Genomic DNA, 22,862 nt, shown 5'->3' on the forward strand with positions numbered 1-22,862 from the left:
AAAATCTATCACATCAGACATACGTTTTTGCATTATTTTCATGACCTTTATAATTTGACCTACTTGTCAGGTCTCACAAAATATTCCAGTCCTTTGTTTGAGTTTTTCCTTATTTATTTGTGATAAGACAACGGCGTTTGAGAAGAGGTATACCTAACGTGGACCTTCGGCCTAGTTGTTAATAATATCGCTTACTTCGAATGATTTGGCTCTCACCGCCGCGAGGTTCATTTGAATGTAGAATTCTCTCTTGTTAGAAAATCACTGATGGGTTGATAGTTTTTAAGTAGATGCCATTCCCAGTGCCTTATAATGGCCGGAGGGTTACATTGGTCTTCCTCCGCCATTGAAGCTGGAAAGTAGCAGTATCACATACAATTGTGTTACATAAAAAGCCTAGGTATAATATCAGGTACCGCTACAGCCACTTTCTAGCCAAATGATAAACTAACCAAGAATATGACGCTAATAAAATTTTCAGTTGTGATGATTTTTGTAGACTTCCGGATAATGTGAGCACTGAGGAAGGTGCTTTGATGGAACCTTTGACTGTTGCTATCCATTCCTGTCGCCGTGCTGGCGTGTGTCTAGGCAGTAAAGTCCTTGTTCTTGGTGACGGTAAGAAAATGTTTACCGAGGTTTACATAGATGAAAGGTGAACTTAAATTAATTGTATTTTTAACGAATTTGATAAAATGCAATACGTCGATATCGCTTGTGTATACAACTGAGAAAATAAGCCTTGTATTGTGTTTGGGAAACATGTAGTATGTAAATAGTTTCACATACATCTTGGTAATGATTTTAACTGAATGTTAATATTACATTTAATATGGTTTTAACTGTTTTCTACTTGATGCTTGAATGTGCTTAAAAATGTCACCTTGTCTGATCACTCTTTAATAAGGTTTCCTAGGTGAGTGGGTCACTCAAGCGGGGAAAACGTTTAACATCGTGTCTCACCACTGCTGTCAAAGATCATGTGAGAAAGTAGTGTGATGAATTGTATGAGAATTCTGTGATCAATCTGTTCTGTTTAGTTAGGAAAAGCGAATTCTTTCTTGACAAAATTCATATCAAAGAACCACCAAATTACATCCATTTGTACATATGATTTCTCCGCTTTATATACAGCTCTACAGCATAATCTTATTAAGGTGAAACTGACTGCTCTTAGCGAAAAAACAACAACATTTACTGGAGAGAAATGCTTATTTTTGGCTTGTAATTAGTACAGATATCTTTTACTAGTAGTATTGTTTTAGTTTACAAAATACGGGTTGTAATGTTCTTTGTAAGACAATCTCCGTTTTATTAAACATTATTTTAACAGGTCTAAGAAAATTTTCCGACAGGTTATTGGGATTCCCATGGGAACTCATTGTGCACAACTTGTCGCAGACTTGTTTTTATGTTGCAAGGAATAAGACTTAATGTTAAGTCTATCGCCAGATACGCAAGCAAATGCCATTAATGCCTGAAACAGCACTTCACGCTATCTGGACGATATATTAAACATGAATAATCCGTATTTTGCTCTTTAAGAGGCTAATATATATCCTAGAGACTTTCAGGTAAAAAGGGCTAACACTCTCTATTAATAATGGTGTTTTACCTTTGAAAATATATGATAAAAGGGATTACTTTAATACTGATATTGTCAGTTTCCTTCCAGTTGATGGAGATGTCCCTCCTGTCACATCTTTTCGGCTTTAAATTTTATAGTTAACAAGTTCTGCTAGAGTCTATAGGCATGTTAAAGACTCTATCTGCTTGATATTGCATTTACTACGAAGGTTCTCCAGCAGAGCACAAATTCTTTAATAAATCGTTTGCTAAGCCACTACTTCCGAATTGATAGTTTAAGTTCTCCAATATGCTTGAAAAAGTTTGTTAACTGCTTTACTAAGAGAATACCTGATGAATTTTTGCACATGTGCAACGAAGCATGATTTTTTTACAATTTCTTTGCATTATTTTATTAAATTAGGGCCTCTTGGTGTAATGACCGTTCAGGCGGCAAAAGCAAGTGGCGCTACACAAGTTGGAATAACAGGTAATCTGGTCAAAATATAGATATTTATCTCACAAATTATGTAAGCATAATCATTACATGTAAAAGTGGTACACACTATTTTAAAGTATCATAATCACATCATAGTATGTGAGACTACATTGATTTCTGTACTACAGTTTGTAGTTCTTGAACGAGCCCAAACCCATATTCAACTTCTATCAGATGCGGAAAAATAATCGATGATGGGACCATTTGCTTAAGTCATGAGGCAGTGTCAGAAATGGTGCGTTGATGGCAGCTCGGCGGTCCTTTAGTCAAAATGTGCATCGTTTTACATCTGTGAATTGCATAAATTACAGCTGATTTTGACTAAGATAGCAATACAAATAAGTAGAAGTATGTAATAAAAGGTTAATTGTAACGGTATTATGATCTTCCATGATACATTCGGCTCTTGTGGATTTTGTGCGAGCGCCTCGTGTGATTTTGTACTGGCAAAACCCATTCGAGCCAGATCAAGAAGTGTTACAACAACCCTGTTATACATTTACAATGTACACAGTATTTTGAGGGGTCCCCCTGGCTGAGTGGATAAGGTCGCATATTTCTAATCACGTGCCCCTCACTGCTGTGCGTTAGAAACATCGCTTTGGGTGTTGAAATATTTCATGTAAAGAATCCATCTAGCTAGCTTATGAAAGATAGGTGGTTCTACGCAGGTGCTCGCCCTACCTGGTTCATAACCATTTGTTCATAAACGTTGGTACATAAAAAATGTTAGACACAAAAATAATACATTAACTTCAAACATGCCAAAATTATTTGACTCTAGTGTTCCTGAATATGAAATTCCTGACTCACTCGCTCTTGTACTATGAATGCTATAGATTAACTGCGTGACCGACAGTTGTGTAATTTTGTCCTTTTGTGCTCAAACACAGAAGCCTTATATTGATAGGATTTTTATTGATAGGTAAACATCAATATCGTCTGAACATCGCTAAGAAGATTGGAGCAGATTTCGTACTGAATGTTACATCAAAGGATCCAAAAGAAGTGGCTATGATAGTTATTGATGCATTCGGTGGAAAACCTGAAATAAGTATTGAGAGCACTGGAGTGCAGAGTAGCATTCAAGCGGCCATATTTGTAAGTCTCTGTATAGGGCTTTCAATATACAAATGTAGATCTGTTTTCGGGCGACATTTCGAACAAGTAATGCGGTGAATTAAGGGTTAGGTTGTCGACCGGTCGACCCTGAAGTCGTGGGTTCGAGCCTCGATGGGGTAACGATCACGCGATCTCATATGACACCAGTACTGGGTTTTCCAGGACGCGGACTCGACAGTGGTTCAAAAATGATCCAAGCTATCACAGCTAGCATCATAATCTAGCTAAGATAAATTAGTATGAACTAAAATGAAATGAGTGTAAACACATATAGGATATCAACAAAACTTTATTACCAAAAACGACCAAAGCTCTCTTAAAACGCAAGCAACTTGAAAGCGACTTTATGAAAACAAAATGATTTCATGGTATGTATCATCATATCATTTGCCTTAAGTATCATAATAACATTGCTCAAAATAGTGTTTCAAGGGACATTATCGTGGTAGGGGACATTAATGACGACCAATTAAATTCAGATAACTATATACCTCGAGATATTTTATTGCTGAAAATATAAGTTATATACTAACTAAATCTGCAATAATATTTTCCACTTCAGTCAAACCTGTGTTAGCAACTACCTCCAAATAAAGTACACCTCTGAATAAAGTCCACTTGTGAATAAAGGCCACATTTTGAGAAACTTGTATTAATTAATAAGTGCAAATGCACTTTTGAACAAAAGGTCACCTGTGGACAATGGCTAGGTTTTGTCTTTCCTTTTGATAACATTTTGTCTGTATATCCTATTGGAATTTGATATTCTGTTCATTGTTAACATTCAAATTTATTTGAAACGGAAAAGACAATAGTCATGATCATTTTGAAACATCTGCATATATTAAAATAAGTTACCAATAGAATGCATCTTTCATGTTTTGTGTAATAAAAACGATCTGTATTTTAGGCAACACATAATGGAGAAAATGTGACAATAAGCGGGCTGAGAGAAAATAATGTTTCGATACCAATAGTAAATGCGGGCTTCAGGGAAGTTGATATTCGTGGGGTAGCTGCGAATGCTCACTGCTATCCTATTGCACGTGCTATGGTTGCTTCAGGTAAGTTGAACTTGTAATTGTAGTCAGATACTTTTGTTTTGTGGGAGATGTTTAAGTCACACTGACATGTCAAAATTTTGGTGATTTTACAGCTTTTTTACCAGGTATTCGCAAAAAGGGTTATTAGTATTGGGTATGTCGTTGTTTGGAAGGCCAAACACACCATTTTCATTCAATAACTTTAGTGTAGGTTATTATTTAAACGAAAGTTCGTTTGCTGACAGTATGACCAAGGTTTGGATTGCTTTGGGTTCATTGGAGTCAATGGCAAGCGGTTTGCATTCAATAACTTAAGTTTGGATTGATGTATTAAATTAAACGTGGCCTGTAGGTAGTTATTTAAAAACAAAAACAACTAAACTTGGGATTGTATCTTTGGGTCAGAGATGCCAAGTCCAAGGCCAACAATACTTAATTATTCTGCATACTTTGAAAACTGTACTGTGGTGCAGTGGGGATGAAGTATTAGGTTTATTAACCTTTGGTAATGTAAAAATGGTTTTCGCTCAATATCTTTAGTCTGTAAATACAAATTGTCACACAATGTGGGGTTTAGATAGCACTTTTAGAGACAAAGGTTGGCATTGTGTTCGGGTGACTCAGGTCAATGTCATTATTACTAAAAATAGAAAAACGGGTTTTCTCCCGATTACTTTAGTTAGGAATGAGAAATTTAATCTGCATACTTTGAAAACCCCACAGTGGCACAGTCGGCTAAGGTACTGGTCTACTGTACCTTTTGTAATGTAGAAATGCTGGAAGGCTACGGACGGGTAGTGCCGTGGTTTAAGTCATTTAGTTGCCATATGATCACGCTCAATGTCTCAGTTACTAAAAGTAGAGTAAAACATTTTTGGGATCACCAAAAAGGTGGTTTCGGGTTTTTAACTTTAGATAGGCTTGACATACCAACACCATACTTAGTGTTTAGCAAGCTTATATGACGAATTGGCTTTGGATTGTATTTGTGGTCACTTACTTAAAGTAGAAAAAGGGTTTTACTTGGTCAAGGTCAAGGCCATTATTACTAAAAGCGTTTTTGTGTGCGTTACTGAAAATAAAAAATGGTATGCGCTCAATACATTGGATAGCTTGGGTAGATCTTTTTCACCAACCTTCGTGTGTAGATAGCTTTTATTGAGACAAAGGGTTGTATTTCGCTTACTCGTGGCAAGGTCGCCGTTACTGATACTAGTTCTATAATGATTTATGTTCTGTCATAATCAAAGATGTATTTTAGAATAAGAACTTCTTAAAGGCAAAGAAAATCTCCTATATAAGTGACCCCCCCCCCCCACGCCCCCACAAATACCAGACTTTTTAATCCCCAATATACAAGATCCTGTCTGGTCCAGTCTGATAAGGGTCCATAAAACCCCTGCAGACTTGACATGTAGCCTAATTATTGTCAGGGAATCATAATTTTTATTGCCTACAGGTAAATTGGTTATTTCCTGTGTTTTGCACTTTATTAATTGAAATGCTGTTGTTTTTTTTAGTCTTTTTTCAGCATGTACACAAAATTATTTTAATTGATAAGATACTAATTTTGATTGCTCAGTCATGTTGAGTAATGTCCTGGCCAATTTGTAGCAAAGCATTTCTCACTATAAAATAATTATTCAAAACTAGAGAAATTACAAGTTTGTTTATTCAATGATTATGATCTTTTTATCAAAAGTAACAAAATAAAAACGAAAAAAAAAGATAATTGCTGGATTTTATTAGAAATTAAAGAAGCGTTCAGTTGTATTTTTAATAGATAAAGAAGGTATATAGACAGAAGGATGTTATATATTAAAAATGCTTAATTCCTCTTGTGTTGTCTAAATAATGTTAACTTTCTTTTATGTATAATAAAATCCAGCAATAAAGATATATCATTGTTCAAAATACACAATAATTTATTACTTCTAAAAGCTATGTGCCTGAATGCATTTTTTATATTTTTGATAATAAAAAACAGCAATAATGAGATGTAATTGTTAAAAAACTTACTTTATTAAAAATATGATGAAACACTGTTGTATCTTATCACTGTTTATTTAGCCCTAATTCAGTCAAGCTTTCTAAACTCGTTATAAAGGTGAGAACTGATTTGCTATAAAGGTGAGGAATATCACCTGCAATTTATTTACTGCACAGTAGCTATACAGTAGCTTATTATGATAAACAGAAGCAAGTCTACCAATGGTCCTGACTTGTGTATTGGCCCTTATCGCCAATACGCAGACCTTATCATCTCCATAGGCCACATACCAGGCATACCAGAATCAGTGTCTTTAAAGGCCTAGATTTTGGCAGTGGGCCAAGGGATTTTTGTCTTCACCAGCACAGTTGGGGGCTAATGACCATCACAGTATGGCTTCAATAAACAAGGGTCATTGTTTATTGGAGAGTCAGTCTACCTTACAAGTGTATCTATTAGTGAGAAGAGGAAACGATGTAATTTATTTTAAATTAATGAATAATTAGTAATTTTTAAAGTTATACTAGTTTTTTGGCATTTCTATGTAAAAACAATATTTGTTGACCAAACACAATAATAAAATAATCAGAAACTTATTTTCACAATAATGAAATAATGAGAAACTTACTGAAAGAAACATGCAAATTTTTATTTTTTCAAATTCTGTCTGGAGAATTGTGATATTTCTGAAAAATGTGACTTTCACTCATCTAAAGCTTGCAGAATACTGTAAATAACATTTGTCTAAATTGAAAACAGAATGTGAATTTCAAAGTTACAAAGCAAAGAATGAAAAAAGTCCCTTCTGACAACATACTGAAAATGAAAGTTGAATATAGATGGAACACAATAATTTTATATTCAAATAATGTTGATTACATGAATACATGAAAATCAATTTCCAAATCGAAAAATATTGTTTGTCAGCACAAAAAACTCGCTGACAGGAAGTTTTCACTATACCTGTGTTTTATTATCATTATTATTTTCAGTATTATTACTGTATCTTTTATCATCCTATAAGTAATATAATAGTAGTAATAATAATAATAATAATATACCAATGATAATAATAATAATAATGATAATAATATACCAATGATAATAATAATGATGATAATAATAATAATAATGAGAATAATAATACATGTAATTATGATTACGATTATTTCTATTATTATTATTATTATCATTATTATAACATTAAAGTAATAGTTATTATCATCTACATAATATCAAAATTATAATTATTATTATTATCATTCCACATTTACAGAAGAAAAATTAATTTCTTTCAACTCCACTGCACACATCTTCATGGTCTAGTTGGGGTCCCTGCTGTGCTAATTGCCCTCTGATCAGTTGCTATTACATAATCGCTGATAAGCAGCAGGTAAGATGGGAGTTGTATATTGGATTTGTGTGTGTGTGTGGGTGGGGGGGGGGGACACTTATATAGTAGTGAATCTAGGCCTTTAATGTCTTGATGATGGTTGTGTATTTTCAAAAATATTTGCAATCGTCAGAAAGATGAGCGCTAATACGCATACTCATTCCCATACAGCACAATAACAGTATCTTTGCAGTCTTTCTAGAAACGCCATTGTACAGATATTTTTGATGAAATTCATTATTTATCATTTATAATCTAATATCTAATTCCATTTCTATATATCTCTCTGTTTAAATTTCAGGTCAGGTTAACCTAAAGCCTTTGCTTACCCACATGTTTGCCTTGGAACAGGCTAACGAGGCCTTTAAAACAGCGGAGACTAAAGAATGCATGAAAGTGATGATCAAGTGTAGCAAGGATTAAGCTGAGTGTGGCGAAAAAACAACTTTTATTCTCTTGAACTTGAAACATGGCGAATGAATCAGAATATATTAATATGAAACAGATATACATTTTAGGATATTTAGTATGTGCGAGCGTTCAGTGGTTTTCTTTCATTTATGATTATTATTATAATTACATGTTAAGGAGGTAGGTTACCTTGCTACCAGGGTAACTTCAAATTAGTTGAACCGCAGTAATTTTTTGTATTTCGTGTAATTTTATGTTTTAACTGCTACAGTCTCAATTCCGTTTATCTCTGTCCCTTCAAGTACAAGTTTTATCCAGATTTGAAGTACACGACCCTCCAAAGGTAATTTATATTGAAAGAAGAAGAAAAATACGGATATTTAACACTTTTCAGTGTATTTTGGTTTCATTACTATCCGTAGAAGTCTGCATAATTGATAATTTTACTAGTATGCGCGTTAGCTGTCTAATATAAGCTTAAAATGTATATGTCGCAGGCTCGTGTTTCCATGGTAACGCATTTCTTTCATTTTTAAACATTAAATGTATGAAAACGGGTTTTTCAACGCCTTCGGTGCATTTCTGTTAATGATCAGCATGGAATATTTTGGGTAATATAATTAGCAAAACACCAAGCACTGTACATGGTATCCTATTTTTCTTAAATTTTAAAGTAACCATGGCAACATGATGTTTAAAATAGCTTATTTCTTGCTTTTTTATCGTAATTTCTTTAAAAAAATTAAAAAAATTATCTGTCTTGTTAATGTAGCTTTACAACATCTTATTTCTAACGTAAGTAATATTTTCCTGTTATTTGCATTTACTTAAACAAATTTCACAACTTAAACTACTTACTGCAGTATCCCTCGTCTGACATTTTTATGGAAAAATCGTTCTGCATGCTGCTATTATTCTCATGGATATTGTTGAAACGCATATAAAAAGCCGTAGCTATGTTCCTTAAATAGACTAGTGTCAACGCTTTTGAATTTTATATTTAGATAGAAAAGTCACGGGCTTCGTTTCCAGGGTAACATCAATTCAAGAAACCACAATTTTCTACTGAAATTTGAACAAATTTTATAGCTTAGTTTTAGTATATAAGTAACAAATTATCAAGGGAAACTGGAAAATAGGTATTACAAATCAAACTGCCCAATTTTTATTTGAAAATGGCTGTAATAAGTAACCTTTCACCCACCTATATTCCCAACAACATCAGTTACCATCATCCATTTTCTTACATTCCGCATAACATTTCGGTATAACTACATAAAAGAGTCAAAATATTGATCAATATTTAGAGCGAAATACTCATAAAAATATTTTAGCAAATAATGGCTGTTTAAAAATAGTTCAAATAAAGAAAATGCACAGAATTACGTACTTTCAAAATATAAGCTATTAATTTTGCGCGGTAATTGACACGTAACGTCATGACGTCAATGACGTCATTTTAAGGCCACAATGTTTTGAAGCGTTTCTGCGGCAATTTATTCATTATTTCTCCATTATTAAACTAGTAAGCATTAGATGGGAAGCAGATTCATGATATTAATTTTCAGAAGAATGGATATACAAACACACTTAGTTTGTCGTAAACGTCGTCGTAAAACGTCACGTTAGCTTCCGGTTGGACATGCGCACATACAAATATTAAGATAACCTACCTTCTTAAAGTCAGTAACCTGTATGACCCTGTATACTAGGGTTATCATTATAATCTCAGAATGCAGGCTTTATTACTCGTTTCTGTAAGATGAAAGCAAATCTAATAATAGTTTTATTACATGCTTATCTGTTATCAATACATATTAATATTATATGAAGCTTAATGTTATGAATTTATTCAATATTCAGAATAAAATTGACAATATTGGTGTAATTTAATTAAATTTTGTTTAATTTTGTATGTAAAATAACTTTTAGATCATTATTGCTGTGGAATATTTAATAAAGATGAGCATTGCGAAACATATCTATGTATCTATAAGGAGTATTTAATAACTTGCCAACTTCTCGTAATTATTCACATAATGGACAGGCTATTTGATAATAAGCATTTATTTTTCATCTCATCAAAATCGCAATAACATGCAGTTTTTACTCTCATAACTTACCTGCATATGTTTTACAACTGATTTGCTAACGCCTCTTTGTCTTTGATTAACATATTTCTAATGGAGAAGAATTCCTATAAGTTTTTGTAAGCTTGTTTTCTAATCATTTCATGTACATTTCATTCATATTGTCATATATGCAGTTTCCGAAATAAATACTGTTTAAACCAATATTGGCAAAAATAAATAATTAAACGCAACAACACACATTCCAATATGACTAACACGATATTATGCTGACGTCACTTTGACGTAATATTTAGGCTAAATTAGCGCCAAGCATCGAGAAATAGCGCTTCAAATTTGATCAGATTTTATTTAAAACATGTTTAAAACGAAATGTCACATAGCAAACTTTTAAAAATTAATTTACACACAAACTGAGTTGGTTATTCGTTGTGCAGAATTATGCTCTAATGGAACTATTCCTCAAGACGTACTATCATTTCCGGTCCAGACGTGTATAAAGAAAAGGAGCGTGACAATCTACCATTTGGCGCCAAACTTGCGCGAAGAAACAGTTCTATCATATTTTATCTAAATTTTACAATAAACGAAATAATTTATAGCAAAACCGAGTTTGAACACTATTTATACACTCCGGCAATTATGTGTCGTACAAAATAATTTTCACTCGGGCTAGGCTGTCCTGAAATTACTACGCTTGACGTATAACCTTCTTTAGTGTATGAAAAGTGTTAAAACACGGTTTTGCCTCAAAATATATCTTACATAAAGTGACGTCACGCAACTGATATGAATTTCGACCAGCATGGATCCAGACCAGACTGCGCAGCTGGATCCATGCTGGTCGCAAATGCACTATGTTGGTTTTCTCATGGTGCGGCTCAATTATATTTTTCTTCTTTTACATTACATTTGTCGTTGTGCATTCACATATCAATATATATGTATACCAGTGCTTTGTACCTTGACATACAAGGAGGAAAATAAAATTTCGGTAACAGGAATTTGTTGCAATATTTGTTTGAGTTACATTCGTATAACAAGAGCTTCGCAAAGCGGGACAATATAAGCCCGAATTTTAGATCAAAGGAGGGCCACCTCCACGACGATAACGTAGCCATATATCCTAGCTCAGTTACATCATGAGCTAAGAATTTATTTAAGCAATCAGTAAAACACACAATGGTCATCAAATGCAAATAATTACCAGTCAATTCAACGCATCTTGTGGCATTAAGGTAAAGATAATGGTATGGGTTAATGAGAATGTCGATGGGAGTTAGGGAGAGGAAAGAAATGTGGATTGTTGCACTATGAACTTCATCTCATCACCACCTACCAATATTCAAAGTTTCAAGTTGCACACGAAATATTACGGACAAGTTTTATATTTGAACACAATTTTTGACTTCACCTTTGACCAGCCGTTCAATGCATGCATTCTGTCTCGTCTCCTTACCACCTAGGTTTAAAGTCATTACTTTGAATTCTTTTCGGATATGCCTCGGAAACGACGTATGACGTCCGGACGGACAGACAGATACACGCTCCATGAGAAGGTTTTACAAAAACGGAGATATAAAGGGAAGTCCTTGTTCAATCTATCTAAATTGTACAATGACTTCTAACTAACCATGTAGGATTTTTATAACACTCGAGATTAACTTTCAAAATTTCTTCGTTATTTAGGAAGTGCAGCATTTCTATCGATGTTTAAATATTCAAAACATTAAAGAAGAGAGTCCATAAAGATATTACAGTTGTTCGTGTAATTTTGACTGCATTATGGAATGCTTACTCATTTCACGTTTACGTTCTGTAGAAAGCATTTGATGTATAAATGATCCATGATTATTCCAATAAAAATGGTCCGATCTTTTCCGTGAACAAGAAATATCTTTAAAAAAGATGGTCGGCGAATTGTATTAAGACAAGAAGTTTATGAGGTTTTCATATCATTTGTATTATTATATCATCTATCTAATATTTTGAAAAAAGCAAAACTAAACACAACACTTAAACAATTTAAATGGTTCTCTTTTAATTGTTCACAAAGGTCTCGTAACGGTGCAATATTGTTTCGATTTTTTTTTCTATGTCGAATAATTACAGCAGTGGTCTTGAAGTCACTTCTCTACCTAGAAGACATTAATCGATCGGCTAATCACACCCTCATTCATGTGATACGCAGACCGTATTCAGCTCTTTCTGTTAATTGATATATGTTGGTATTTGAACAGGTTTTTATCATATTTATTAAACTTACTTATCAATTTTTAGATATATCAATATTCTTGCTAAATATACTGAGCGAAACTTAGCTTTAAAACTGTGAACAGCGTCATTTAGCATAAATGCTTTGTCTACATTTCCAGCGTAGCACAATCAGCAGAGTAAAACAAATAGACACTCTCGTCCAATCAGGCACAGTGTTGCATAAATCGTTCATTTTGATAAATTATCTATAACGCGTTATCGAGTAGTCTGATTTGCAAACTGAAATCACGTGTCATAGTCACGAATTCGTTCTTAATACGGCATTCGCCGAAAAAAAAAAGACACACCACGACCTAGTAACCTACCCTTTCCTCCCACATGAACTTTCAGCAAATAATTCTGATAATACTAGAAAAATACAGCTATTCTACAATATGGCAGGTGGACAATTTAGGCCCTCCCTTAATTAATGTGTTTTCAAAACTTCATCTGCAAACTTATTCTCTTTTCAGGATAGTTTTATAAACATGAAATAATAACTATCTTCCACTTTAGAAACAAAGTGTGGTTTAATCTCACCTTAATACATATAGTGCTGTGCAAACTACACATTAATTTTATAATATATGTTCGGGAACCTGGATACCACAGTATAACCAGTATGCGCTGATTCACTTTACAATTTATTCTCTAGCGTAGTGATTCTCTGAAATTACAAACGATTATACATATAATAAAAAGTATATTTAAATCACAGATAAAAAACACATATTCAACAATATATTCAAAGCGACAGTTACATTTCTTAAGCAAATATCTCTAATTAAATTTCTTAAACACGCCAAATAGTATTCAAGTGCAAATATTTAATAAACGACCTTTTAAAACAAAACATTCAATTTCAATTCGATTTTACCAAGTTTTACATCAAGTTCCTGAATAGAAATATATGTTTGCTCTAACGGAAGTGACGTTCAAAACAACAACAACAACAGAAAATGATGACGTCGACGTCAATGGTTGGACGTCGCCTAAAGGGACGTTAGAAAATGCGGTAAATGCGTGAATTTAAATTGGAAATGTAATACGTTTCTAACAGTCCTCGCCATGAAATTTCCAGATTTCATCACAGAATTCAAATTTAGCATAAACATATGTTACAAAATTAATGTAGTATCATTAACATTCTAAATAATTATGCTTTTCGAACAAAATACCTAAGCACTGTCCTTTGACTTGAAAGTGCACTATTTACATTTAAAATGCTGTAATTTATCCTCCTTCGAATATTTACAAGTACATTTCTTTCATGGTATCAGTGTCATTTCTGAGAAAGTGTCTTTGTAACTTAATACAAAAACGCTAGCTGATAAAGTTCTAGTTGAGTACAGCATTAACAAATTGTCTGGATTGTTCGTACACAGATCATTCGTACCCTTAGGCTTAAGCCGAACTTTCAAGTAGGCACAATTTCGTAATTGGTTTTACTGATTGTGTATTTTTGTACTTTACAATACAGCTTCGTACATGTCCATCACGGCTTTCGTTTGTTTTTACAACTCTTCCCAATGGCCATTTTCCTCTTGGGATAGTTTTGTCAAACACTAGCACAATATCACCTACACGTAAATCTGTGGTCTTTCTTTGCCATTTTTGTTGTATAGCTGGTAAGTATTCTCGTATCCATCTTCTCCAGAAAACGTTAGAGAGGTATTGTACCTGTTTCCATTATAGTTTTGCATATGTGTCATTCTTATAACATGTATATATTCCACTCGGAATACTACTATTTGACTTCATTAACAGTAGCATATTTGGTGTAAGGGCAGACATGTCCTCAGGATCATCGCTAACCTTGGTTATTGGTCTGTCGTTCAGGATTCTTTCAGCTTCTGTCATCAGCGTAACTAATTTTTCATCTGTTAGCAATTGTTGCCTGACTAACGCTTTAGAATTGTTCGTGTGGAACGAATCATCCTGTCCCAGGCTCCTCCTCTATGGCTTGCTTGAGGCGGGTTAAAGTACGATTCTATTTCTTTTTCTGTTATATATTTCCCTATTACCGAATAATTCCATTCTTGTATCGACTGTCGCAGCTGACGATCGCCACCTACAAGACGTGTGCCGTTGTCACTGTACACCTTCTTTGGATATCCTCTTCGACAGGTAAAGCATTGAAACGCTGCGACGAAGGAGTCAGTTGTCAAACCATGACAAACCTCCAGGTGTACCGCTCTAGTTGAAAGACAGGTGAAAAGGCAGTCATATCTTTTCACATGTGTGCGACCTTCTTAAGTGGACCAAAGTAATCTATACCAACGTAAGAGAAAGGGGTTACATCTGGTGTCGTCTGCTCTTCAAGAAGAGGCGCCATCTGTTGTTGTAGCAGGGGGGAGTGTTGTCGTCTGCACACTGTGCAACTTCTCACTACACCTTTTACAGCACTCAGTCCTCGTACTATCCAGTACTTCTCACACGATATTGCAAGTACCTGTTGTTTTCCGGCATGACCGTTATTCTCATGAATATGTTAAATGATTAATTTTGTTATAGTGTTCTTGCTTGGAAGTATAATGGGACATTTACTCGGGCTTCGAGATTGTATACGTTCTTGTACTCGGATTAGGTTGTCACATATTTTGGGGTTTAGAGATGCAATATTGCTATTAGTTCTGACTGGCTTGTATTGTTTCAAGTTATTCATCTCATGTGCGAATGTTTCCTCTTGTACATGTATCAGTAATTCATGTTCTGCTTTCCGCTAATGTTAAGTTTCCTTCTTCCATGGCAAGTTCGTGATTTAAGTATTTGTGTCTGCAAAATACCTTGTACCTAAGTAACCACGCGACTGCTCTTCTAAGTTTAGTCCAACTTGAGTAGCGATCAATGATATTGCCTAGACTTTTATTAGTCATTGTGGTGTTTATCTTGACTTCTCTCTTCACTTCTATATCGTCGTCGGTTACTTCCGGCGCAAGTTGATTCTGTGGCCACTGAGTATGATATTTTCTAAGAAAATCTGGACTAAGTTAATACTTTGAACTAACTTTTTTCATTCCTGAATTTTTAAAATATTGATTGAAAAGTATCTTTAAATGCTACTCGAAACCCGGAAAATTACAAGAAAAATGTCGACTTTATTTTCAAATTTCAGTTGTACTAAAACATTCTTTATACTGCGCTATGTTGGTGCTATTGGACAGTTGCATTTTAAGAATTTGGTTTACTATCTTTTCACTTTCAAATGAAGATAATTCCAAATTTAAGATGGCGGAAGTACCTAAAAACGTCTACGAATTTGTTTGTAAGCGGTTAAGCCGTCTGTTCTCTTCGGGTTTTCTTCTAACAAATCCGTGGGAATTAAAATTATCAAACTAGTATTGGCATATATTCTGCAGGTAAACAGTGAGGCGTAAAATCAGCCTACATTAGTATAAATATTTTTCTCGACAGTCATAACTTTGCTTCTTATGCACTTACTCGTTATGTACTTTGACAGTCGTAAACAGAAGAAACAGAGTAGCTCTGTACACAGAGCTAACCGATTGATTGATATGCACCTTCTCAAGTAAGAAATTGAAGCTGATTAATTTCATAGTAGTCTGTTTATGTTATGGATTGTTGCACAAAGTCATCGTCAAACAAAATCCATACATAAGCCGACTTAGAATATGGTTTATTCTGTTTTGACGAACTTTGGGTCATTTTTCTCTTACTTCTGTGAACCTTTTAGCCACAGCAGTACCCATTCTGACTAAAGTACTTGATCTTCTAAACGAAGATCTGAGAACGACCCATTCACATTCGTCTTCTGTATATTTTGGATTTCCAGTATTGCTATTTTTATTTTCGCAAATCTATTTTTATTCTAACCAATCAGACAACTTGTTTGAATGTCAAAGAGTAAGAAAAATTTGCAGTCAATCCAGGGCTCGAACCTGGGACCTCTCGCTTACGGAACAAGTGCCCTACCGACTGAGGCCCTACCGACTGAGCTAACCGGCCATCTGACATCTTTCGACATACAAATTGTAGATATCAAAAGCCAAGGCTTTTTAAAGCTTGCAGAATTTTGTAAGTTACCTTTTGATTGACTAGCGGAAGGGTCGTCAGAACGAGGCTATCAATAGCTTGTTGTGAGATCCTATGCGTAGCGTAATAGGATATGTACTTTAGTCAGACTGAGACAGTACCTATTCCCATTCTAAGATCATTGGTTTCCCTTGTCTTTGTAATATTTGTCTAGGCAGCAACGGTGGCAAGAGCATAGCGTTGCTACTAATGCACCATCACACTTATTTATTCTACTAGAAGAGAAAATATTTGTTTAATGACGCCAGGAGTTAGCTCAGCTAGTATTTCTGGGAATATGTGGCGAGAATGCAGAGAAAACTACGTCCTCTGTTGACATCATATATAGGTTTGAACTCGACATAATGATATGTCCAGTAGCTGCATGCTGGATAACCCTTCGAAATATCAAAATGACAAGATACGTACTAATTATTTCAGTCTACAAACGGATATAATCAGTTGTTAACGACCACCCACGAATCAAAAAGTGAGATTATTTGTTTGTGATCACGTTAACTACTTCAACTGTCGCGGCATTTTTGTACTTTTGATTTTTAAATAATACTTGTGGTATAATGTTAGGTGCTCATATTCCATATCATTTAAACATTCGTGTATATGCGGCTTCCTCGTACTACAAGTCTCTGTCTTAAGGGGAGAAGCGTGTCTTGACCCCACAAATTGACAGGATAAAAAGACAATAATCTTTGTAGGCGATTCATCTTTCACTATTTCACCAGAACGAACATTATTTGTGATGTTGCGATGAAAGATTTTTAAAGAGTTCGCGCATATACTCCACCAGTCTGCAGGTGTGCTCTTGTAGTGGATTTTTGCAAACTTGGAACACTGGAGAAGTGTGCATTGCTCTAAGTACCGTCACGTCGGCAACAGTATTTTTACATAATCGTTAAAATAATGGGTTTGCCCTAAACGAGAAAACAAAGAGCAGAACTAAACAAACTGGAATTTAGAAAGGGGATCTGAGGTTATGGAGCCTGCATATCACAGGAACTGCCAACAGACAAAATTAAAAAGCAGGCACCATATCCAAGGGGTGATTAAACAATACCCAAAGCTATGAAAGCGGGAGTATTGGGACCACCCAGGCCGAAATGTTCATGCTGAGAAATTAAACAGTGCCAGTAACACGACATAAAAGTCCTGCTGAACGATCTGAGAAGATCGAAATATAACAGCCCTATAGGGGTTCGATCACCCCCATCCACTGCTGAAGAGGGATATATCTTTAATATTTTGGGACAGCAAAAGTCACACTCTGCCCATTCGGGGTACTAGCATTCCACATATTTTGTAACATATTATATAAAGTTCACGTAAGTACCCTCGTCCGCCCTCCTAAATCCTTCAAAGTATCAAAAAAAAATCCAAACATTCTCAACACTGACTAAAAATATATAAAATATATGTCCGCCATCTTAACATTACATCTTCGCATATAATAGTATATTTACATTCCATTCTCTTTGGTTTATTTATCATGCTTTTCTTTGCTTTTTGTGACCATTACCCGTGTTAGGATATCACCTGGCGGGATAAGTTTTATGAACACTGTCATGTGACTGGTTGCATGAAGCATGAAGGGTGGATGTTAATAGTGAGATTATGTACACTCCTCTGAGTTTTTGCTACTGACAGTTCAAATGCAATGCACCACTATGACCGTTTATGATTTTTTTTAATTCATATTGAGGTTTCCGTTACCGGGTGTTTAAAAACTTTGACCTTTATACACTAGCCCCTCACCGATGTGGGTTCGGGCCTTTCTTGTGTGTTGAATTCTTCATATGAAGAAGCTATCCAGCTGACTTACGGATGGTCGGACCCGGGTGCCCGCTTGTGATGGAATAATGCACGGAGGGCACATGGAGCCTGGCTTCCTTCACCCCTAAAAGCTGGAAAGTTGTCATATGAGTTATACTTATGACGGTTTGACATTAACCATCACACCCGCCCCGCAAAACAACTTCTTTTTTATAATCTTGTCTATGTATTTTAGCATAGATTATTCATACATACACTGCTTTATAGGATTATTTGTGGGGGACTGCTTTCTTTAAATGTGGTTGTTCCGTTTGTATCTGTGGCTTTGAAGTTTTCTTTGTCCTGGTCATTCAACACCCTAGCAAGAAGTGTTTATGTCTTATTCAAGTATTTATAGCAGTGAAAACAGAACTTTGTAATGTTGAACGGAAGTTTATAAATAAGTACAAATGTGGTGTAAACGTCAACGGAATCGTTTTATTTATTCCAAACAAGAGGCAAAATATCGAGAAGTTTCATATGCAGAAAAAAAACCAGTTCTATTTTAGATTTCATTTCACTTTTGTCCTAGAATTTCTTAAGAAGAAACCCAGAAAAGGTTGTCGTTTTACGATGATCTACGGTTGAACTTGACTGATTGCCAGTCCTAACCCACACCCTTTCGTTATGGTTGCAATTTACGATACCTGAATTAAACCCTTGATCGAAGTGACTAATGCCACCCTGATTATTAACTCCAGCATACATACGGGCAATTGGTATTCTATCCTTAACAATTTCAGTTTCCACGTGACTTACGTTGACCATCACAGCTGACTGAAAAACATAAATTCCATTTACAGGACAAAGAAATGTGTAAAAACCATTGTCAAATCTGTTTCCTTCATTTAAAGGAGTCATATCAAACGGGATAGCTTGTTCTTTTCCGAGACCAGTCGCACCATTTGAAAGATAGGAATTGAATGCAACGTGAGTATTGTTGACATTGATTTCTCGTCCGGTAATTCCTGCTATAGTGGAAGCTGAAAATATAGACATAAAGGAATGAAAAATAACAAAAAATATACATACATGTATACGATAAAAGAAAAAAAGTGAACTTAATTGATTCGTATCTATCTACAGGCATTATTTTTTTAATTCGTACTAAGATTGTTCTATGAAGCCGGTAGAAATCCGTATCCAGATCATTTGAATATTTATCATTGACGTAAATCATCCGTGCAGTCTGATCATGATCTGCATTGTTCGCTATTCAGTCAGTTTTGTTTGTGGTAAGCATTCCTTTTAACAGTTAATAGTACTGTCTAAATTGAAAGATGGACAAGTTCAAAATAGAAATTTAGCATGGTAACGGTTAACAAGATTTGTGTCGGTCGATGTATTGAAATATCTCACCTTCTTCTAATTCCCACATCAGGTAACCAGAAAACGTTGAAAAAAGGTACTGCAAGATAGATGTTCCTTGACTAACTCGCACCCAGACCTTCTGATTCTTGTTGCAACGTACAATACCAGCATTAAAGCCTTGGTCATGTTGGTCATTGGACAGTCCGTTGGCAGATGCGTATACACGTACGAATGGGACAGCGTCCTTCACTATCTCGGCCTCGATAACACCAAAGCTGGACATTATAGAAGACTGGAACATGTAGACTCCATTAACAGGACATGTAAATGCGTGTTGGGTAATATTATCGTAACCCTGGTGTTCGTTTATAAGCATTTGGTCAAATGGAATAGTATTCCATTTACCAAGGTCGTTGATATTCCTTGACAAATAAGTATGAAAGGCCACGTTGATACTGTTTACGGATGCTGAAAATACAGACATTTCGATACTGTATTCATTACCTTGCCATACATAAATTCCATTGCAATTTTCCAAGTTTACGTTAAACGATAGATATAAATATACAGGATCAGCATAGAAGTCCAGTTATTAGAATCCGCTAGTGAAAGAACGCTTCCACAAATACCCAGATAGTTGTACAAACTAATCTCGATTTAATTTAATTTAATTTAATTTACTTCCAAATAAGCTTTTTACAGTAAATTTTTGAATATGAGCCGCGCCATGAGAAAACCAACATAGTGCGTTTGCGACCTGCATGAGTCCAGACCATCCTGCGTATCCGCACAGTCTGGTCAGGATCCATGCTTATTGCTTTCAAAGTCTATTTCAATTAGAAAAACCGTTAGCAAACAGCATGGATCCTGGCCAGACTGTCCGGATGCGCAGGCTGGTCTGGCCTTATGCAGGTCGCAAACGCACTGTGTTGGTTTTCTCATGGTGCGGCTCAATTATGTATTGTCCTAGCTGTGTCACGTTTAGTTACATGCAAAAATGGCAACGTTACGTAAATCTATATATAAAGTCTTACCTGGAGTTTTCCAAAGGAGATAGCCAGAGAATGTTGTGAATCCTTCAGCCCTCACAGACGTACAAGATTGCATTCACTCTAACCCATACCCTCTGGCCCTTTTTCGCAATTTGTTATTCTGCGTTGAACCCTGGTCATAATGAAGTTAGTCTTGATACCAGACGAATACATTCGGAAGATGGGGGAACCTTCTTTAACAACTTCCGTTTCAATATGGCTGTTTGCTTCACTCATTAAAGCAGACCGAAACATATAAAACTCCATTCAACAGGGCAAACAAAACGCATGAAACAACGGATCAAGCCTTTATGTCGTACAATAGTTTGATCAAAAGGGATCGTTTGACCATTACCGAGTCGATGGCACTAGCGGATAGAACGACATAAAAAGCCACAGTGTCATTTCCCTCATCGGCCTGTCTTCGGGATGTCTTTGTTACTGTAACTCTGAAATACATAAATTCAGCTAAAGACAATAAACCTTTAATGACAGCCGGCGTCAAATTCTGTTTTCGCCGTATACAGTTTCGGAATTCTCCAGTTTTTAAGGCAAGCTGTGTGTGCATTGAGCTAAATCTACTTCCGAAGAATGCGAACTGCCTAACAAGAATTCACAATTTCATGGAAATTGCCGAGTATCATACGGGTCCATTACCTTTTGATAAAAAATGACCAGACTTCAAGTTTTGTATTCTTATTCAGCGGTACGCAGTTGTGATCCTGTTCATCAAAGTCGCCGAAAATTCTATAGAATTAAAGCATTTCTCTCAGATTTTTAAAATTCACTAAAATTGAAGTGTCAGTTTCGTGGCTTGAATAAGACATTTAACCCTTAGCCTGCTGGTGGCAAGTGATTTGCGACCAGTGCAGAGCAAGATCAGCCTGATCATGGTCTGCAATGTTCGCTATTCAGCAAGTACATTTTCAGTGAACACCCCTTTCAATAAGTGGTGCCTTAAGTAAATTGTCACTAAAAAGCATGAAAATCCTGACTATGAACAGTGACGCCTGTCAAAATTCCGTAAAAAATAACTGTGCTTTTACGTGCTTAATTTACCTATTGTAATCATGGGTTTGCATATACACAATAGAATTTGAATAGCCGCGGAGCAGGGCTTTAAGTAGTAATTCCAAAATTTTCATGCAATGCATGTAAAAATATTATCATGGAAATACAAAAGAAAACAACTAGACGCGCCACAAAATAACTGTATTTTTGTATCTCCATGATGGTAATTATGCATGCTTGCATGTAAATACTTGAGAAATGACAAGTATCTAGTTACGCGTGTACAAACTGACAGTCGCATACATAAATACATAAGGCGAAAACAGTGTTTTATATCTGTATAATATCATTTGATTAATGTAGTAGTATGCACAGTACTTGATGTGTTAAGATGAGTTTAGAACTTTGTTTTTACAGTATAAGATTCTATCATTCTATGTTTCTGAAACTATACTGAAAAGAGATTCGAAGAAGGAAGGGTATATTGTTTTGCAGATGTCGGTCGATTACAAATGCACTTAAAGCCTTGTACACAGGTGAGCGCTTTAGGGACAATGGCCCTCTTGTTTTTCATACCACATTACAAATGAAGAGCTTCACGTGTTGGATTTGGTGGGTTTACGGAATTGTCGTAGACCATCAGTTTCTGGATAATAACCAAGAATGTTTAGGCCTATGATCATGAAAGTTAATAGGGAGCTTGGTCATGACCAGCAATTGACGTTATTGATTTGAGATCAGTAGATCAAAAGTCAAAGTCACAGTGACCCGGAACAGTTAAACCGTTTCTGGACGATAACTTGAGAACCTTTTGGCATATGATCACGAAATTTAACAGGGAGGTTGATCATGACCAGCAGTTGACCCAGTTTGCCAAAAAAAAAAACACTAGAGAATGCTTTGGTCTAAGGTCACAGTTGATGCGGAGGAAAAACTTATATAACCCATAATTTAACTTAAGATTTTCTTGTTTTAAAGGTGCAGTTTGAAATTTGCCTGGTCAGCATTCCATAGAAAACCTACCTATATGTTACATCTTTTCCATTTAGTATTTAGTCTTGAAGGTACATCATATTGTTAAATTCAGATCAAATATGGAATATGTAACCTACATTTAAACAAGCACAACGGTGTATAAATCATATGACCAAAATCCCTCACAGTACTCGTGCAGGTGTTTACACGAACATTCATGAAAGTAACATTACACATGTGCAGCTGTTAGACTTAGCATAAGTTTAATTTTTCCATCATTTACAGCTTAAGTCTGATTTAACAAA

At 35.3% G+C, this 22,862-nt stretch overlaps 2 protein-coding genes across 3 annotated transcripts in view; one reads left to right on the forward strand and one right to left on the reverse strand.

Moving 5' to 3' along the window:
- LOC123528993 (sorbitol dehydrogenase-like) overlaps positions 1–11,118 on the forward strand; it is a 37,462-nt gene extending 26,344 nt beyond the window's left edge. The window contains exons 6-10 of one of the 2 annotated variants that reach the window (XM_045309141.2): positions 482–618; positions 1,991–2,056; positions 2,991–3,166; positions 4,098–4,251; positions 7,915–11,118. In XM_045309141.2, the coding sequence (XP_045165076.2) occupies positions 482–618; positions 1,991–2,056; positions 2,991–3,166; positions 4,098–4,251; positions 7,915–8,036 (655 nt within the window). In that variant the 3' untranslated portion in view covers positions 8,037–11,118. The remainder of the gene's footprint in view (positions 1–481; positions 619–1,990; positions 2,057–2,990; positions 3,167–4,097; positions 4,252–7,914) is intronic. The other variant, XM_045309149.2, reaches the window with a different exon arrangement.
- Positions 11,119–18,647: 7,529 nt separating this feature from the next.
- On the reverse strand, positions 18,648–20,677 carry LOC123545365 (uncharacterized). Its single transcript, XM_053535044.1, has 3 exons — positions 20,575–20,677; positions 19,589–20,008; positions 18,648–19,212 (listed from the first exon to the last, which is right to left on the reverse strand). The coding sequence occupies exons 1-3, from the start codon at positions 20,645–20,647 to the stop codon at positions 18,758–18,760; spliced, it is 948 nt and encodes a 315-aa protein (XP_053391019.1). The 5' UTR covers positions 20,648–20,677; the 3' UTR covers positions 18,648–18,757.
- Between the last annotated feature and the right edge of the window lie 2,185 nt (positions 20,678–22,862).

The sequence above is a fragment of the Mercenaria mercenaria genome, unplaced genomic scaffold, assembly GCF_021730395.1.
Source record: "Mercenaria mercenaria strain notata unplaced genomic scaffold, MADL_Memer_1 contig_4398, whole genome shotgun sequence".
Classification (NCBI taxonomy): domain Eukaryota; kingdom Metazoa; phylum Mollusca; class Bivalvia; order Venerida; family Veneridae; genus Mercenaria; species Mercenaria mercenaria.